Genomic DNA, 18392 nt, shown 5'->3' on the forward strand with positions numbered 1-18392 from the left:
ATTTGCATTATGTATCATACATAAAAATACACATTTTAAGAGAACATTGCACAAAAATGACTGGAAGTCATCCCAGAAACTACTGAATTATATATTATTTCTGTAATTCAGGAGAAAAAGATACTATACATTATTCTAGACTGGGAGACAGAAAAGAACAAATCATTGTGGATTCAGCATTTGCTGCCAGAACACCAGAAATGCTTTTTACGCAGCAGGAATGTCCCTTTTAAAAAACACATACAGAATTATTTGTCAAATTGAAAAGATTTAATCAATTACCAACACGTTTTCTGTTCACTTTTGCTAAGTTGGAGGTCAAAGACAGACTACAATCACAGTTCATTTGCAAAGCGATTAAAGTCAATGCATGAGCTAATGCAAATACTTGATAAAAAAAGTAGTAGGAGGAAGCTTGTTCTCCAACAATCAATATAGCAGCAACGTGGAAAAGTCTATCTGGTCATAGACACTGACAGAAAAAGGAACCCAAAATAATATCATGAGAGCAGCCTTGACATGCATGCCGTTTAAAGATGCAAATACAGTAACAATTCTAGATTGTACTTTCAGAATCACTCTTTTAAAAGCTCTAAATATGAGCATTTCTAAAATCCCACCACTCAAACATGAATACTGAAAATTAAGTTAATACATCCTACTCATCCTTAATCCAGTAATACCTTTACATCCTGATGCACCTAATTGCAAAGCATTGCTGTAGATAAAGATTATCCCAAGCCAGATAGATCCTAAGAAATCCCTTAAGCCCCCTTCTTCCAGAGGGAAGAAGCAAGACCAGAAGGTAACAACACACGGAAAATGCATGAGAAAGTAGCAGCCTAACAGAGGTACTAGAAAGCAGGGCAGCGACCAGAAAAATTAAGTGTTTAATAGAAAGCTTCAATTTAAATAGCATCCAGTGTCTGCTTTTTTAGTTATTGTGAATCATAGAGCAGCTAAAGCCTGAAACAAACCCTGTTTACACAGCTTGGAGCTCAGGTGCACAGCATACAAAGAGCCCAGTGTAGCAAAGAGCCACCTTGAGGACAAAGCTGGTAAAACCAAAAGTTGACACTCGCTAGGAGGAATAAAGATATTAAAAAATTACCTCTTTTTATGAACAATAAAACACCTAAATAGCAGCAGAAGTAGCTCTGTGTATGTGCGTTTATATGCACAACCTGGTAGCATCCATTGGTTGCAGAAGCTTGCAGTCACTGGATGCTCATGTGCATCCAGTGGTATTGGGGGCAAGGCCAGGGATGCAGGGCGCTTGCTGCACTCGACACGGCATTCTCAGAGGGCTGCTTCTAATCCATCTCCACTTCCTTGCCATTACACATTGCCCTCTCCATCGCCTAAAGCACAAGGTGGTGACCTACTGCCCAGAGAACTCAGTGGAGCAGATGTGAAGCCACCATTACAGACCTGCCTCAATCTTCTACTATCCTCTGAGTTCGAGCACAGCCTGAAGAGCAGCTTGGAGCCTGGAACTCCCAAACTGCACATATACCAAGTTCCCCACAACTAAATGCCGAACGTTCATTATAGCTTTGAGGCACCTTGACTCTCTGGTGCCTTTTCTGTCCTCAGTGTCCGTAGAACTGTACCCATCAACAGCCAAAAGTCAGACTAGCCTGCTTAGCACAGCTAACATTAGTATTAACACTGTGGGAACGTGTTTAAATTTGACACTGAATAATTAAACTAAATCATATGTATTTAAAGAGCATTGTTCCAAAGGCACTCTCAAATCACTGCAGAGCTGTAGATAATTATGTATAGCAGTCAGCACACTGGAAAAAGAAGATGAGGAAATGTTCCTGACAAAGTGCAGGGAGCTAGTGTGCTCTGAACGTAATCTGAAGAAAGAATATGGGTGTTGCATAGCACATAACCTACAAATTAAGCTGTCAATAAAAAGAGAGATAATAAGGGAAATAAAGGTGAAAAAAATAGCTATTTCTTCAAATGAAGTTCAGTTGCTGAATCCCTTTCTATAAATCTAACTGTACATATTTTAAAATCCAAAATGATTTTGTTCTAAACATTATTTCCTACATGTTAATATCAGCACAGAGGACCATGTATTTCTTGATACTGATTTGACAGGCTACTATATTATACTTTAAATGCTTACTGGTATGCTACAACAGTTAATTTATTAAAAAAAACCAAAGCTGTATAAAAATGAAGTTATATCTGTAAAATATTTTCATTAAGTATATTGTTTGGCATCTAATAGCCCCTAAAAAGGAAAAAAATGGTGGGTGAGAAAGAGTTCTACCTAAAATGACTGATGAGGAAGAGGAAGGAGAGGGTAGCATGTGAATCTGCAGCAAAATATAACGTAACTATTGATCCCTGCAATCAGAGGCAGGTTGTCTTTCAGATCACAGGTACTTTTATAGTTACACAAATGTCCTTGCTTGCTCAACAGTGAAGGTCTTAAAACAATTGACCTGATTTTTTCTTTTTTTTTTTTTTGCAGGGGTTGGGGGTTCCTATTCAATCTGTATATTGGGTAGCAATTAAAAAGATAAAAACCCCACAGAAACACAGTGAATAATGAATCATGTTATAACAGAAAATTACAGTATTAGCATAAGTAGAATAAGCAAACCTATAGCAGCAGAGCAGATTAATAACAGCTACATCAATATGAAGTCTGGTAAAACACAGTTTCTAAATGCTGTTTCACAACAGAAAATCCAAAAAGGCAGAAGGCTCTTGCAATACTGAACTTACACATACAAAATGAACTACAGGTATCACTGCTAAGAGATGTATGCACCTTACCCGTGAGTACAGCTTTTGCTGAAGGGTCTGCCAGATCCAGTGCAGATTTCCCATCGGTGTTCCGAATGTTTGGATCAGCTCCGTGCTGCAGCAGCACTGTGCAGGGAAAGCAGAAACAGTATCTTACCTCAGGGATACACAGATTATTTACTGTTAAGTGTCTCCTCGGCATGACGTATGCATAAACACACATTGCACAATTTTCTTTTTTTCCTTCTGGTTTTTTTTCTCCCCCTCTCTCCTTTTTTTTTTTCTCCTTTTTTTTTGTTGTTGTTGCTGTTAAGCACTGCAGCAAAGGATCTTCTCCAGAGTACAGCTAAGTTGGCAAGTTAAGATATAGTAAGATCACATGACTTCTCTTGATAAACATGAACCCTGAATCTCTTGCAATACTCAGTTTCGGGTTCCTCCTGATAAGCTAGCTGCGAAGCTGTGCATTCACTGACTCACGCTGGGAAATCTGCTAATTGTGGAACCTGCTCCTGCCTTCTCTACCACTACTGCTGCTTGTTACCACTCCTGCTCTTTTTCCTGCTGAATATCCCAAGTCACTCCGCCTCCGTAAATCAGTAACACTCTAGCCTTTCAGTGGCTCGTCACTTGCGCACAAAGTCTTAACCGCAGCATATAAGCTTGCCTTCACGAAGCGCAATAAATAGGGTAAGATACATAACCTGGTACCCTGCAGTCTGGATGTTCAGAGGCTATTATTCTCCCTGGTATTTCTTCTTCCTACCAAACCTATTAAACAAAAATACTCAGAGTGCAATATGCAGCCGCATAGCTAGGAAGGCATCAATACAGTTAATTAGCATCTAAAAAAAGCTTATTAAAAAAAAAAAACACTTTCACCTGTAAATTCTTTTGATCAGAAGAAACATAACAACAACACAATTCAGAACACCCCCCTCAAGATCAACGTATTTTCTACAGAATCGGAAAACAAAGCCCACAGCAACATCAGAGGGCTGACAAAAAAAGGGCCTCAATTCTCCACTTCCCCAAGTGCTGTGCAAAATAAGCACAACATTACAAAGTCAGAGCAACAGTTACACACTTCGCACAAGTGTGAATAATAGGACAGTGTACAGAAGTGCAGAGACTCAATGTCAAGGAGACAAATAATAAAAACCAGCAGACATTTATGGTTGCTCATGTAACCACATCTGTTGAGATACAGCTGGACTGAAGGAGTCAAGACAAAAAATACTTGCAAACACTTTTTTTTGTAACTACAGTTACATAACCACTTCATAGACAGGATCCTCCAAGAAAAGAAAAAGCATAACCCAATCCAGAACAACAGTAATTACCAATACCATACTGCATGTATCACTTTAACAGCAAAAGGCTTTTCAGAAATAAACTTTTTTGTAACTTAAAATGTTAACTCATAATATTGTTTTTATTCAAACCTCTTCTTATACAATTCTGACTTTAAATGCTTTTAACACTGCCAAATTTCATATATTTGAGCTTACAGAATGCTATGCTACATGCTTGCCCTAAGCTGATGTTTTGCAGAAGTTTGGTGCTTCAATGAAGTAAATTGATTTATTTTATGCTTTGACAAGAAGGTGCAGTTGTCCCATGTTTTTGAAAGAAGATTCAAGTAGGCAGACTGGGCTTTCCCATAGGAGGTTTTTTGTTTCATCGTGGGTTTTTTTTTCCCCCGCTCTGTCAAGACAAAGACACCAAAATGGAAAAAAAAAAAATAATTCAGCTAGCACATGCTCACAGAAGCTTGTTAAGATCTTGCACCTATGTTTCTGAAGATGCCATCTGTGCCACACATGCTACCACCCCCTTAGAGATTTTACTCATGGACAAGTTTGACTCTGAGCCAGGCTCACAAGCCATTCAGGCACACTCCAGCAGGAGGTAGTAAACACAACTTTTTGCAGATTTTTCTAAACACAGTAGACAGTACTGAAAGTAACTATGGAGAGACAGATTCAGTATATCCCGTCTCTTTCCTCTTGTATCCTACTGGAGAACCTATATTCCAGAGGAGAGGGAAGCCATTTGTCCCAAAAGGCATCAGGGTAAGAGTGAGACCCTAAAAGAGGGAGGGAACCAGCAACTAAGTGTCTATCAAGAGAAAGCAGGCAGTACAAAATTATGAAATAGCACAGACAGGACGAGAAGACAGTGAAGGATTCACACAGCAAAAAGTCTGGGAAAACGAGCTAGGGGAGTGAACTGAACAAGAAGATGTGGCGGGCTAAGAGATAATAGCTCAGATAAAGTGTCCAGAAAGAAAGATCAAGAGAAAGGAATGACTGGGATTTGACCAGAGCTTGAAGGTTTGGATCAGCGTAAAAAGCAAAGCTGAGGCAGGTTAGGATGCAAGAATGGTGACTTTGAAAAATGAGAAGTAACAGGTGTAGAGATGTCAAAGGGATCTGCAACTGCCTGAGCCCGATGCTGAAACAGAAGCACAGATTTTCAAGTCTCTTAATTCTTCAGTCCTGTGCAAACCAAGCAAGAGTACTCCCCTGCTACTTCTGCCGGCACACAGAGAAAGATGCCAACACTGCTTTCAGCTCCTCTCCCGGCTAAAATGACAAAGGATTATGCAGTGTATCTAACCTGTTCAGTCATGCTAATGAACCATGAAGGGTTTTGGCATGGCTTACAACATACAATTTCTGTGTCAGGTTTTTAGTTTTTTAAAAACATAGGGAAATACATTAACAATTGACTAACGGTGCTTAAGCTGGTTGCCTGCAAAAACCCTGAAATAGTGACTGCCTGTGGAACATGCACTTGAAGTGGCCAAACTAGGCTCAGAAAAAGAACCTGTCAGAACTCCATTGCTGTAACCAGGAGATTTATCCTTCTTGTTTCTGTGATCACTCATCCCACTCATCATAACCCTTCCAGCCTCTCCAACAGACAAGGGTATAGTCCAGCAGACAGCTCCCTTATTCAGTCCTACAGACTGATCTACACTGTGAAATGAATGCAGTAGCATCTTGGGAGAAGAAACAAATCATACAAATAAGGACTGTATTAGAATGCTGATGAATAAAGGAAGGAAATTCAAGTCACAAAGGCAATCTTATTCTTACATTTCCTCTATGACTAATTGATTCTATCCTTTCCATTCTTTTTTAGTACATAATCTCACAAAAAGATATCCAAGCAGGCAATGTTGTCATGAATGTGAATTAACAAAAGAAATGCGGCATTTGATGTTTAGCCTATCCGTGTAACGCAGCTGTACTTTCATACCCAGCAAACCACAGGTAGCTTCTAATTGAATGTTCTCCTACTTGTTCAAAACCTTTAACACTTTAGCCCAACAGAAAGTCTCTTCTAACCACAGGGTATTTGAGATCTAGACACAGCGTGTCTCTCTAAATTTCCTTTTCAATGCACCAGCGATGTGTAAAACAGCAAGATAGATCTCTGTTTCAAAAAAACATTCCCCTTATAATGAAACACAACAGAACAAGTCATTCTAGCTAATTGCAGCTATTTTGGATTTCATAAGCTGCACACAGGTTTTAGAGGATGGTTTCTGAGTAGTCTGAAAAGGAAATGCGGCAATAGTTTCTATCAAGAGACCGCTGCTAACAGGCAAGCATAAGCACGGTGTGCACAGAAATTCGCTCCTGGAACCTTGGCAATTAGCATATTTTGATATGCTGGTTTATTTCCCCTGGACAGTGGGGACACTGGGGTATGTTATTTTTCTGTACTGCAGGCAGAGCCCTTAATAACCTAGCAATACCATTACTGGGCTACCCTCGCCTTTCCTACAGACCATGTTGTACAGTGCAAGGAAGCTCTTTTTTTAATTGAATCTTCATATTGTATATGGACATCAAAGTCTTGTAAGCTTAAATATAGAACAAACATGGACCGGTAGGGAATTATATTTTCACTCTCACTGCAACTGCTACAATACTTCAGTTTCTGATCTTCACATACCACCTGAAATGCTTTATTTAATTACACTATTATACAGATCAGTACTAAAAGGTAAGAAAGGCCACATTCTTCCCATCAAATAAAAAAAAAAGTTATGGTATTGCACAGAGCATGAGCTACAACCACTACTCATTTCAGATTACTGCCAATGTGCTACAGCAGGATGAATCCTCAAATTAAGCACTTGGCCCACAGCCTCCTGGCATAGGTATCTCAAACTGTGAAGCTAACATCACTACTGTGAGGCTACCTCACTTGCCTGTCAAATTATAAGCCCCCCAAAGAACAAGTATTTTTACTTTTGGCAGTTTCAACCTTCACATTTTCACAAACAAGATATGGCAAAAAACTTCCCTGGTAGTTATAGAGCAATGATGGAGAAGTAAGTTTTGTCAGAAGGGGGGGAGGGGGGACAACACGACAATCTTTTGACAGAAATTCAATGGGGATAGAATAGGAAGAAAAATCAACTTGCTTGTTCCAATATTAGGCATGATAAAAGATCAGAATATTTCTGTTATAGTTTGTCTAGGCCCAACATCCACAAGCTTCCTGAGTATATTTACAGGAATGCTGATGGAAAAGTTCACATTTAGTTTTAGATCGATGCAAGTACAAAAAAAAGGATACATCCAAATCTTTGACTGTTCAATGAAAAAACATGCAAAAACAATAGGCAGACCTTCCAGAAGTATCTGTACTTAAAGCTGTCTACTGCTTTTAATTACATTTCCAGAATCTTCAGTTCCTCACAGCTCTACCGTTGCCTCCTCTCCCCATCAGTTCTTTTATTGCTGTGTCCCACTGGCTTGGGCTTGAGGTCCCTTCCAGCGACCCCAGTTCATCGGCCATTTGAATACAGGTGAAAACGTGAGAGGCAGTATCACTACTGAGGCTGCACGCAGATCTAAAGGTTTGAATATAGCTACTTGACCTGATGACATCCATGACCTCAAACATCACTGCCAGATCAGCTGAGAGGAGCTGGAAAAAAGGAGGTGAGCAGGCCCATGCTCTTGACTGCCCCTCTATAGCAAAAGCCATCAAAGCCAAATGAAGGGAGGATTATGAGGCAGAGAGGCTAAACACACTGAAGGATTTAGTTCAGAGTCAGGGTAGAGGTGATAACCAGACACATCTGGGAACACAGCAGGTGGTTTACTGGTAAGAAGAGCTGACAACTAGGTGGCAGTTCAAGGACAGAAGGACAGAAATGCATTTGGCAGAAGAGAGACAGACAAACATGAAAGAGCATGCAGAAGCAGCAAAAAGGAAGAATAAACTAAATTCCTAAGGGAATTCAGGGAGAAATACAGTAGAAGTCCCCATGAGTACAGGTAGGGTAAGTAAGCAAAAGCTGCAGAAGATTGGATCTCCTGCAAAGCTGTCTGCAAACAGTTAACTGCTGAAGACTTCAAAGACCTGCATTACCAAAGCTGCTTTGTAGGGTTTTATTGCTCAAGTGGTAGACTGGAGTGGACTCTTCCAGGATGAGAGTTGCTTTTTCTGAGGCAAAGGCTAAGGACCCTCGCTAATCTGAGAGATTATGTCCAACTATTCTCGACACTCCTGGGACAAAGGGGCCGTGCAGAACAATGCCTAGCTTGAAGGAGAGAAGGGAGAGTCCAAACACCAAGCTCCAGGGGAATAAGGAACATCTCTAGTAAGACAAAAACAGACAACACTTCAAGGCAGACAGCAGGAGAGCAGCCTTTATCCTCCATCCCAATTAACAAAAAAACCCAAACAAACAACAAAAAAAAAAAACCCAAAACAAACAAACCAACCACACAACCCCAACCAAAACACACCTCATTAAAGGATTACAAAGAATTGTAAAGCTGCCCTCCTGCAAAACAGCGCTATTACAGACTGCAGTTTCACCTAGACCAGGCTAGCAGAATCACTATCCCCAGCCCTATGCCATCCACCTCTCTTTAGGTGGCTGCAAACATTTGGTCAGGCAACAAGGCAGATTAGAAGAGGGATCACTTGCCCAATTCACTTCATCATGCAATGACATGACACGCTCTGGTTGGCACAAGAAAGGACAGTACAGGGACACGTGCCAGCGACAAGACCTGAAAAGGATTATTTTGTTGTTCTAGTTAAGAGTATATTTAACATTGACCCACCAGGACTTTGGCTGGTAATGTCAGCTCCAAACACTTTCCATCATTTTGCCTTCCCCACTCCCCTTGCTCAGGGCATCCCAGTTTTCCATTTACCCCAGGCAATGGTTTTATTCCCAATGAACCAGCGTGTTGGTTTTGTTCTTTGTTGGGGACAGACAGAGCAAGAGACAAATATGCCAACCACAATAATATGAAGTAGATAAATAGAAGCTTACAAAAGCAACACTAGGCCCCACTATGCTGAAACAAAAAATCGTAAAGGGAATTAGAACAGTGCTTTCCAACAGCATAGACAGAAAGGAGAGTTTTGACAGCAGGAGAAAACAGTAGACAAGTGGTAGGGGAAAGTGACGGAGTTTTGAACAACAGAGAAAAGCCAAAAGCCAGAGACTGCTGATATATTAGTTTCCCAAGTGGAAAACATGTGAAATGCCTCAAAGGAATCAGGGCCTTTTCCTCTAAAAAGCTGACACAGCCAATGACCCAGCTGAAGTGCCTCTATACCAGTGCACACAGCATGGGTAGCAAACAAGAGGAGTTGGAAGCCACTGTGCAGCTACAAAGCTACAATCTAATCACTGTCACTGAAACATGGTGGGAAGGATCACACAACTGGAGTGCTGCTACTGATGGCTAGAAGCTGCTCAGAAGGGCAGGCAAGGAAGGAGCAGACAGTTGCCATCTATATTAAAAAAAAAAAAAAAAAAAAAAAAAGGATTCACTCCACAGAGCTGCCTTTGAAAAAGAGCAATGACCAAGTTGAGAGCTTATGGGTAAAAATTAGGGGGCAAGCCAAAAAAGGAAACCTCATGGTTGGAGTTTACTACAGGTCACCCAACAAAGGGGAACTTGCTGATGTAGAGTTCTTCCTTCAACTACGGAAGCATCACGCTCACAGACTCTGATCTTGCTGGGGGACTTCTGTCACTCTGATATCTGCTAGAAAAGCAGAACAGCAAGCCCTAAACAGCCCAGGAGACTCTTGAAGTGCATTGAGGATAATTTCTTAATCTAAATGATAGACAGTGCAACCAGAGGAAAAGCATTACTAGACCTGTTGCCTACCACCACAGATGAACTAATCAGGCATGTCAAGATTGGTGGCAGCCTGAGCTGCAGTAGTCATGCCCTGGTGGAATTCACAACCTTCAGGGATTAAAGAAAACATACTCCCCTTGAGAAAAAGGCATGAGAACTAGTGATAATCAATATGGAGAAGGTTGAGGTACTCAACATTTTTTGCCTCAGTTTTCAATGGTAATCTCTCTTCCCTTGAGGCTCTCAAATCCTTGAGCCTCAAGGGAGGGACTATGGAATGAAGTCTCTCCCACTGTAAGTGAAGGTCAGGTTCAAAAACATGTGAAGAACCTGAACATACATAAGTCCATAGGACCCAGTGAGATGTGTCCCAGGGTCTTGAGGGAATTGGCTGATGTAGTTGTCAAGCTATTCTCAATCATATTCGAAAAGTCATGGCAGTCAGGCACATCCACAGCGACTGGAAAAAGGGGAATATCACGCCCATTCTTAAAAAGGGTAAAAAGGAGGACCCTGGGAACTACCAACCAGTCAGGTTCACCTCCATGCCCAGTAAGATCATGGAACAGATCCTTCTGGGAGACACGTCGAAACACATGGAAGACAGAGCTGACTAGAGACACCAAGGGTAAATCATGCCTGACTAATTGGATAGCCTTCTACAATGGAGCGATTGCATCAGTCAACACAGGAAAAGCTACAGACACCATCTACCTGAACTTCCATAAGGCTGGAATTGCCCAGAGAAGTTGTGGATGCCCCATCAGTGGAAGTGTGTTCAAGGTCAGGTTGCACAGGGCAGGGCTTTGAACAACCTGATCTAGCAAAAGCCATCCCTTTGGAGTTGGACTACATAATCTTGAAAGCTCCCTTCCAATCCAAACCTTTCTGTGATTGTAATCCTGCAGGCCAGCTCCTGGAGATACACAGTTTTAAAACTGAGACAGAAACACGGTCTTAAATAGTTGTTTCTTAGTAAAAGAAAGCTACCTCTAGTAAAGAAATGGTACTTTGGCCAAATGTGACATAATCTAGATAAAATCATAGCACCTGCTTACAAGTTTTATTACATTGTCATTAGATAGGCAATAATAGCAAATGCTGGGGGCATCAATATCAGGTAGGAGACTATACACTCAGACAGCTTGGAATATGGCTCCTAGCAGCAGCAATTCTTGTTTTATGGCTGAAATGACCATTTGGTCCACCAGGGACAGACGGAAGCCATATCAGACATCTCACTTCCTTGACACAGATCTGCTCTTTGAAAGGCAAGTTCTCACGCATCCATATGCTGCAGAAACTGTTCCAGTTCCTACAGTAACAGGATGCAACTACCAAACTGAGCAGAAGTCCAGTAAAACATGAAATGGAAACAATGCTTAGAGGTCAGACTTTCCTTCAGCTTAGGTAAACAGTTCACAGAAACAAGCTTCAAGGCAGCAATAAGAAATCATCAATCAAGCAGCATGAACAAGGTCTCCCAGTACCAATTTCTGTTTATTTGTTTTGAGGGGAGAAGGATCTATACAAAAAGAATATTACAAAGTATCACTTTAAGCAGACTTCACCCTATTTTCATGCAAGCTCTAATTTTTCAGAAAGACTCTTCTGTCTCAGCCTTTTCATTCTCTGTCCCAGAAGTACTTTTGGACTTTACTCACTGAAGTTTCAAACTCTTAGCAAAACAGCCCAACTCCTGGTCTATATGTACATACCATAAACCTCACTTCCAATGCACTACAAAATACCTCAATGCATTCTAGAATGAAGGTTGCACTAGATGTTCCAGAGATCAGATTTATCTAATCAAAGTAAAGCAGGGAAAAAGGATCTGAACCAGACAGACAACCAAAACCACAAGCATCATTGCAACAGTCAGAGCTCTTCCAGCAGGGCAAGAAGATACCTTTCTAACAGGCTCCCTCCTTCCTTGGTAACTGCCCACAACTGTTTCCCCATAAGTAGATGCATCTTAACTATTATTAGTTTTTTATGTGCAGGAAGCACTACAAAAATCACTCCCTGGTACACCAGTTCTGCCTACCAGTGATTAAATATGCACAAGGAGAGAGAACAATCAGAAAGTTCCAGAGGCTGTAGGCAGCACAGCAGGCTGATAACATCCTTCTGCCCTCAGAGAAAGAGCCAGAGCTGGTAGATTGCTCAGCCTACATGAACAGCCTGGACTTAACGAAATAAATATTCCCGTTTCCTTTTTTGGATGCAATAGTTTTGAAGTTAAAATTTTCCATTTCAGCTAACAGCAAGAAAACAAAAGTATGCACAGTTTATGCAGAATGCAGTCTTCTAGAGAGCAGCCTCAAAACCTTAGTGTCACTGCAGTTTTTTGTTTGTTGGGGTTTTTTTAGCATCATGTAAGAGATGGTTCCATCATTCCAGTACACTCCCCTCAAGCACACAATCTACACCAAGAGCTGTGTAGCGTAAAGGAAGCTTTGGGGCTTCCACAATGAACTTGCAAAGTGCAAGAGCTCCAGAAGCTTCACTTAAGAAAAAAAAAAACACAACAAAAAAAAAACCCAACAAAAACCAAACACCTTTCTTTGAGCTAACAAGCAGTAAAAGACAGTACACTAAGCATTTATTTAATCACATTTACTTGCAGGCATGCACATGCATTCTCTTTTTACAAAATCACACTGAATTGCAAAATGGCTGAGGTTGAAGGGATCTCTGTAGATCACCTGGAACAACCCCTCTGCTGAATCAGGGCCACCTACAGCCAGTTGTCCAGGACTGTGTCCAGATGGCTTTTCAATATTTTCAAAGGAGAACCCATAACCTCTCTGGGCTGGTGATTAATCACTCTCATAGTAAAAAAAATGTTTCCTGATGTTCAGAGGGTACCTCCCATGTTTCAGTTTGTGTCTATTTCACACAGGGGCCTAAGAATAACACCTAAGTGCGTTCGAGTAGTCGCATGGAACACGTATGTTGTTAATGTGCAAAATGGAATAGAAGACTCTTTAATGAAAAGAGCTTTAAAAAAAAAATTTAGCTCATTTGTAGATGGTATGGATTGAAGTCTCCTTATGCCACGACTAAATCACATCCCTTTTCCTTGCAAGCAACAACTCTGCAGCAACTCAAGTTTCTAAGCATTTGTTTTAGTATACTATTTATTGAACAGCTAAAAATCTCAACTGCTGCCCTACTGTCTGAGCAATTTACATTTTAATCTATACCCCAAGCTGAAAGTTGCTTTAAGGACAAGTCTTCATTGCTTGGTCCGAATTTTGCTTTTCTCTGAATGAATTCACCTTTCTTCAAGTTTTATTCAAATGTCAGCTGTAATCCTGATATTCCACTTGACAGATTAAGAGCTCTGTTTTCAGTGTCCTTGAAAAGCAAAAGCAGCCACTGAGGCAAACCAGGCCAACAAGCAGGATCCTAAGAGGAAAAAGAATTGAGGAGAGTTAAGAGAAACCAAAGATCAGTTCCAATCTCCTTCTTCATATGCTAACCATTTCTTCCAGTTGAAGTTTGGGGGAAAAAAGTCCTAGTGGAAGTTTAGTGAAAGATTGCATGCGGAATCAGCTATGTGGCTATCAAAAAACATTATTTGACAGTGCGCTAAAAATCTAACTCTCGGGAAGCAACATAAACTGAGGACTCTTAAAAGTTTCTTAGAACTTGTCCTGCATCTACCATTTTCCTGAAACAGAAAAGGTGCATGCACAATGAAAACTAGTTTCTCTTTTCAGCACCAGAAGAAATGTGCATTGAAGAGATTCAAACCCTAGCAGCAGCTCTCAACTCACCAGTGAAGGGAGCACAAAAAGAGAAAAAAAGAAAAAAAAAAAACCCAAACCAAAAGAAAACACCAAACAAACTGTCACAATCCAAGAGCATAGCCTTTTCCAGGCTTTTCCAGAGGTGAACTTCAGTGCCTACCAAGCTTTCAACAGCAGACGACTTGGAGATGGTATCTTAATCACACACACCCTATGGAACACACACACAGTAACGTTCTAATATGATTAAGAGATGAAACTCTTAAGATGAAAGAAGCTCCAATATGCCAAATAACTTTTGCATATTTTGCATAAAACTTGAACCTTGTGCCAATTTTGTAAACTCATCATTAGTCCACAGCATAGTTACCAAATATTTAAGAAATATAAGTACATGAAATCTTAGGGATACCAAGCTGATCAGTCCATGAAATCGTGGCTAAAGCTACAGATTGTCCAGAGGACATGGGTATTCTCAAAAATTCTATATCTGAGGTAAACATCAGGAAGCTAAGAACACATTAAGTTCAGGCAGATATAGAACTCTAACAACTGACTGGCTAGCAGTACTACATGTATCAGCCTTGGAAATTTTCCCCAGCCACTATCTTAGATCACATTACTATGTAAAGCAGTCGTATTGCTTTCTATTCTGAAAGGACAGAGCTATATCCATTTGATCTCCAGTCCCAGAACTGCTCACTGCCATGCCCTGTGGCTACAGAACAGTGCAAGTCTTATCGTATTTAGCATTAGCTCCTTGACAAGCAAATATTCTATGCTGCAAAAACCCTCCAGTTTGTCAGATAAAATATCACTATTGTGGGTCTCACGCTAAAGAAGCACGTGTGTAAGGCCAGTCTGAGTGGATTCCTCTCCTGGGTCACACCTGCATCCCATGACATCCTTGTATCACCCCAAATAAGAAAATAAAAACAAATTGTTGCAGCCAGTTTCTCTTGGCTCCCTTGTGATACGAGCTCAGTACTGAATACCATAGCTAGGTCAAGAGCACAGTGCCTAATCAAGGAATTACTCATACTGCTTCCTTGAACAAGACATCAGCAAAACATGAAGACCACACACAGCAGCATGAACAGCAGCAATCACATCAGACACCTCAGCCCTTCCTAGAAAGGAACAGCTTTAAGATGCATGGTGCATTTGTATAAACATGGAAAAACAATTAATTACTGGAGTGCAGGAGTCTATGTTCACCATGAGTCCTAGTTGCATGAAAGACTGAAGACCACACAGAAGGAAGAGGCAAGTGCTCAGTATGTTCACTAGGCTTCAATCACTCACAGTTCATTTTGTACACTTGCTTTAGGTTGTGGAAAGACCAAATCATTAGAGACACCTTCCTTTGTTCATTATATGACATATTTAATTGCCTGCACATTTTTACAACAAGACCTTTATATCCTATAGTAATACTTAAATCAATGTTTTCCATTAGACTAAGAAAAAAATCTAAGAACTCTGCTAGAATTGGCCCCACTCATTTATGCCTTAACAGCTACACATATATCTAGAGATTGTTTTTAAACCACACACAAACTGCATTAAGACCACATAGCTCCTCTTCAGAAGCTAAAAGCAGATATGCTACAGTAATCAGAAGCATAATCCCATAAAATCAAGTACTTCTGCAAGATCTTTAGAAAGCCACTGTAAATTGGTGTTGAACACCTGAAAGCAGTTTCGGTGTCTACAAAAGCAGTATCTGTTCCATTACTCTGTTCTGGATAATATGCAACTTCCCCTTCCCCACCCTCTTAATTTGCTAATTGTTAACATCAGTATTTTTGAAGACCTTATATCCCATAAACACCCTACAGCAAGTTTTCCAACAGTTTTGCATGTTATCATACCACCTCTTTTGCTGGAAGTAACCAGATTCTGATTTAATCAACATTTCTAAAGAAACATCATAAAATAAACTATTCTTCTTGTCCTCCACAGATTCTCCTGTACCAAGCTGCCAAACAAGGCAAAGAGACCAATTTTCATGATACCTGAATTTTAGGAAAGAAGAAATAGAATAGAGGAAAAGTCTAAAACCCACAGATAAGTTGTAACATATTAACTGTCACTGCAGTTCAAACTTAACAGAAAGACATACAGCTTCCACAATATACACAGTGTATGAAACCCCAGACAAGGCAATCCTCCTCAGCCTCATCAAGTTGAATTTCCGTCAACTTTTCGCAATACAAATACCATAATCTAAATGATAGCCTGAAGGACTGTAAGCAATACAGTAACGTGAAATTTTTTTACCAGCCATCAGCACCGCTAGTTCCAGAGATGAAAACAAGTTATTTTACTGGCATAACCCTGCACACAAGTCTTCCTCACCTGAAGTAAGGCTCATTTTCACCTGACTCGTACAAAGCATCATCCTCCCTGCTATCGAGTTTACTACTGATTTTGTTTCTGAAGAGGATTTTACTTCTGCATTAACCTAGCTCAATGCTTGCTCCTCTCACAAAAACGTTGTAGTAGGGCACTTCCACTTCATGTCAGTGACCCACTCATTTCAAGGCTCCTGGCACTTCAAGGCCTTTGTCAGGCACACATGGGTGACTGACACTGTTCACAGATATTTTCTTCTTAAAGCATCTATTATAGCTACATGTGGACAGCTGCAAAATGCCAGCAGAAAAGATTCCCTGGAGCCTCTACAGCAAACAACCCCATCTCGTTTTGGCAGCTTTTCCCATAACAGGAACTCTGCTGTAGACTGCACTACATTACCAGACCTGCCTACACATACACGTTGCACTGAGGAGGTGTCCTTCACATACAGCAACTGATCATCGACCTCCCTCCCAGAGTCCACCAGGGAGCACTGCAGTTGTAAGTGCCATGGTAGAGCGTCCCAAACCTTCTTCTGTAGTCACTTTTGACAAAAGCCCCATTGTCTCATAGTCCAGTCCATTGTTACTATGCCAACAGTATTACAATGCCTCCAAGTTATCAATGTATGATTTCAACCATGGGTTCCTCCACCCCCACCAGCTCACACAGAAGTCCTTATTCTCAGGTCCCTTTCAATAAGGGAAGTCTGAACTACAGACTGACACAGTGGGAAATGTAGCCAAGATTCAGCTGAAGCAGCTCTCATTTCTATGATGAATATTAACGTTTAGAAGCTGATGTAGCTTAAATAAGTGGTTAGAGAACATGAAACTACTTAAAACCATAAACAAGAACTCCAGTGAGAATGCAAAAGCATTCTTCCACTCAACCTAAAACATGGAATTTTTATCCTATGTTTGCTATCAAGCAAGCTTCATTTGAGAAAGACCCCCATGAAGAAACAGTACCAGTAGACTTAAGCATATCAGGTCTTTGAGCCACTGTGTATGCACAGCATTTAAAAACATTTGCTGCTCAAAGAAGCAGAGTTACACACACACACACAATCACTTACAGAGCAGAAACAGACCAAAAGAATTCATAACTTGAATAGTCTGAGGAGTCTGCTTCCACAACAACAGATTCAGCTTTGATCAGAGAGTATCTGAGTAATAAATATTACTAAGAATAGTCAAGATTTTTACTTTGCATATCTGGACAGGCAATAGATAGATGCTGTTAACCAGGTCTGCTTGGCCTTAAGCATATCAAATCACAAGGTACCTTTGCTCTGTATGTCAACGTCAACTGCAACCAACACACAGGGTAGATCCTCTTCATTCCTCCTAATGGAAATTCATGTCCTCCTAATGGAAAAAACCCTCATGTTTCTGGTACACAAGAACAGTCTAGAGTTCTTTAGATTGTTCTGCAGCTCAAAAAAGTTCAAATACAAGTCACTGTCTCCCCACTGCACACTATGAGAAGTCAGTAGCAGTAATACTCCAACTCTGTTGTGTGTTCCTCTGCAGTTGTAGTAAAAGCAGGAATATTAACAGTATTCAAGAATCTTCTAATGTAAACAGCAGCAACAGTTAAACATTTTAGACAAAGTATTTGGAAGTACTCACTTGAGAACACTTTCCAATGATTTTACAAGCCTCTGAATATCAGATTCCTGAGATGCCTCTTTGAATCTAAGCTTCTCTCCAAAACACCAGTTCTCCAAGAGAGTCTTTGTGAATTCAGTACATCTCTCCAACAAACAACATGCATAACCAGCTCCCAATGTACCTCAATTACCAATGTTCCCCTCTAATACTTAGTAAGAAGCTACTAGTCTTCTTACAGGCTTCTGTTAATCCAGCAGCTAAATCTATAGTCATTGTAATCATTTTTCAGTTAAGATGCTAAAGCTTCTCCTCCTCACATCACCCCACCCCCAAAAAAGAACTGACTACTGCACTTTTTTAAGTTTTCAGGTAGTAAAATCAGATACAGCTCTAACTTTAGAGCAATACAGTTCCTCTGCTTGGAAGGCAAAATGCTTTGAGCATTCTAAAATGTCAAGGGACAAAAATATCATAAATTGTAATAATTTCACCATTTGTTGTACGTCTTCTTTGCAAGGTACCCAAACAGACAAGCAGTTCAATGGTTGGGCAAATTATCATTTCTACAATTCCTTTAAGGTTTACTGTGCACTACTTCTACTCATAAACTACCTTTCATAGATTTTATTTTTTTTTCCCATCCTGACAGAAGGTTTATCTACCCTGCAGGAAGGGGTCACATTATATTCCCTCCACATATTTCAGTCTAAACATATGTAATAGCTAATGAATTCTCCTTCTCC

The 18392-nt window shown here is 40.4% G+C and overlaps 1 protein-coding gene across 1 annotated transcript in view; it reads right to left on the minus strand.

Annotated features, from left to right (window-relative positions):
- Nucleotides 1–18392, minus strand: part of TNKS (tankyrase) — a 147294-nt gene that overhangs the window by 111384 nt on the left and 17518 nt on the right. The window contains exon 3 of the mRNA XM_086747786.1: nt 2803–2898. Coding sequence (XP_086603912.1) covers nt 2803–2898 — 96 coding nt within the window. The remainder of the gene's footprint in view (nt 1–2802; nt 2899–18392) is intronic.

This window comes from Chlamydotis macqueenii, chromosome 4 (assembly GCF_036417535.1).
Source record: "Chlamydotis macqueenii isolate bChlMac1 chromosome 4, bChlMac1.mat, whole genome shotgun sequence".
Lineage (NCBI taxonomy): Eukaryota > Metazoa > Chordata > Aves > Otidiformes > Otididae > Chlamydotis > Chlamydotis macqueenii.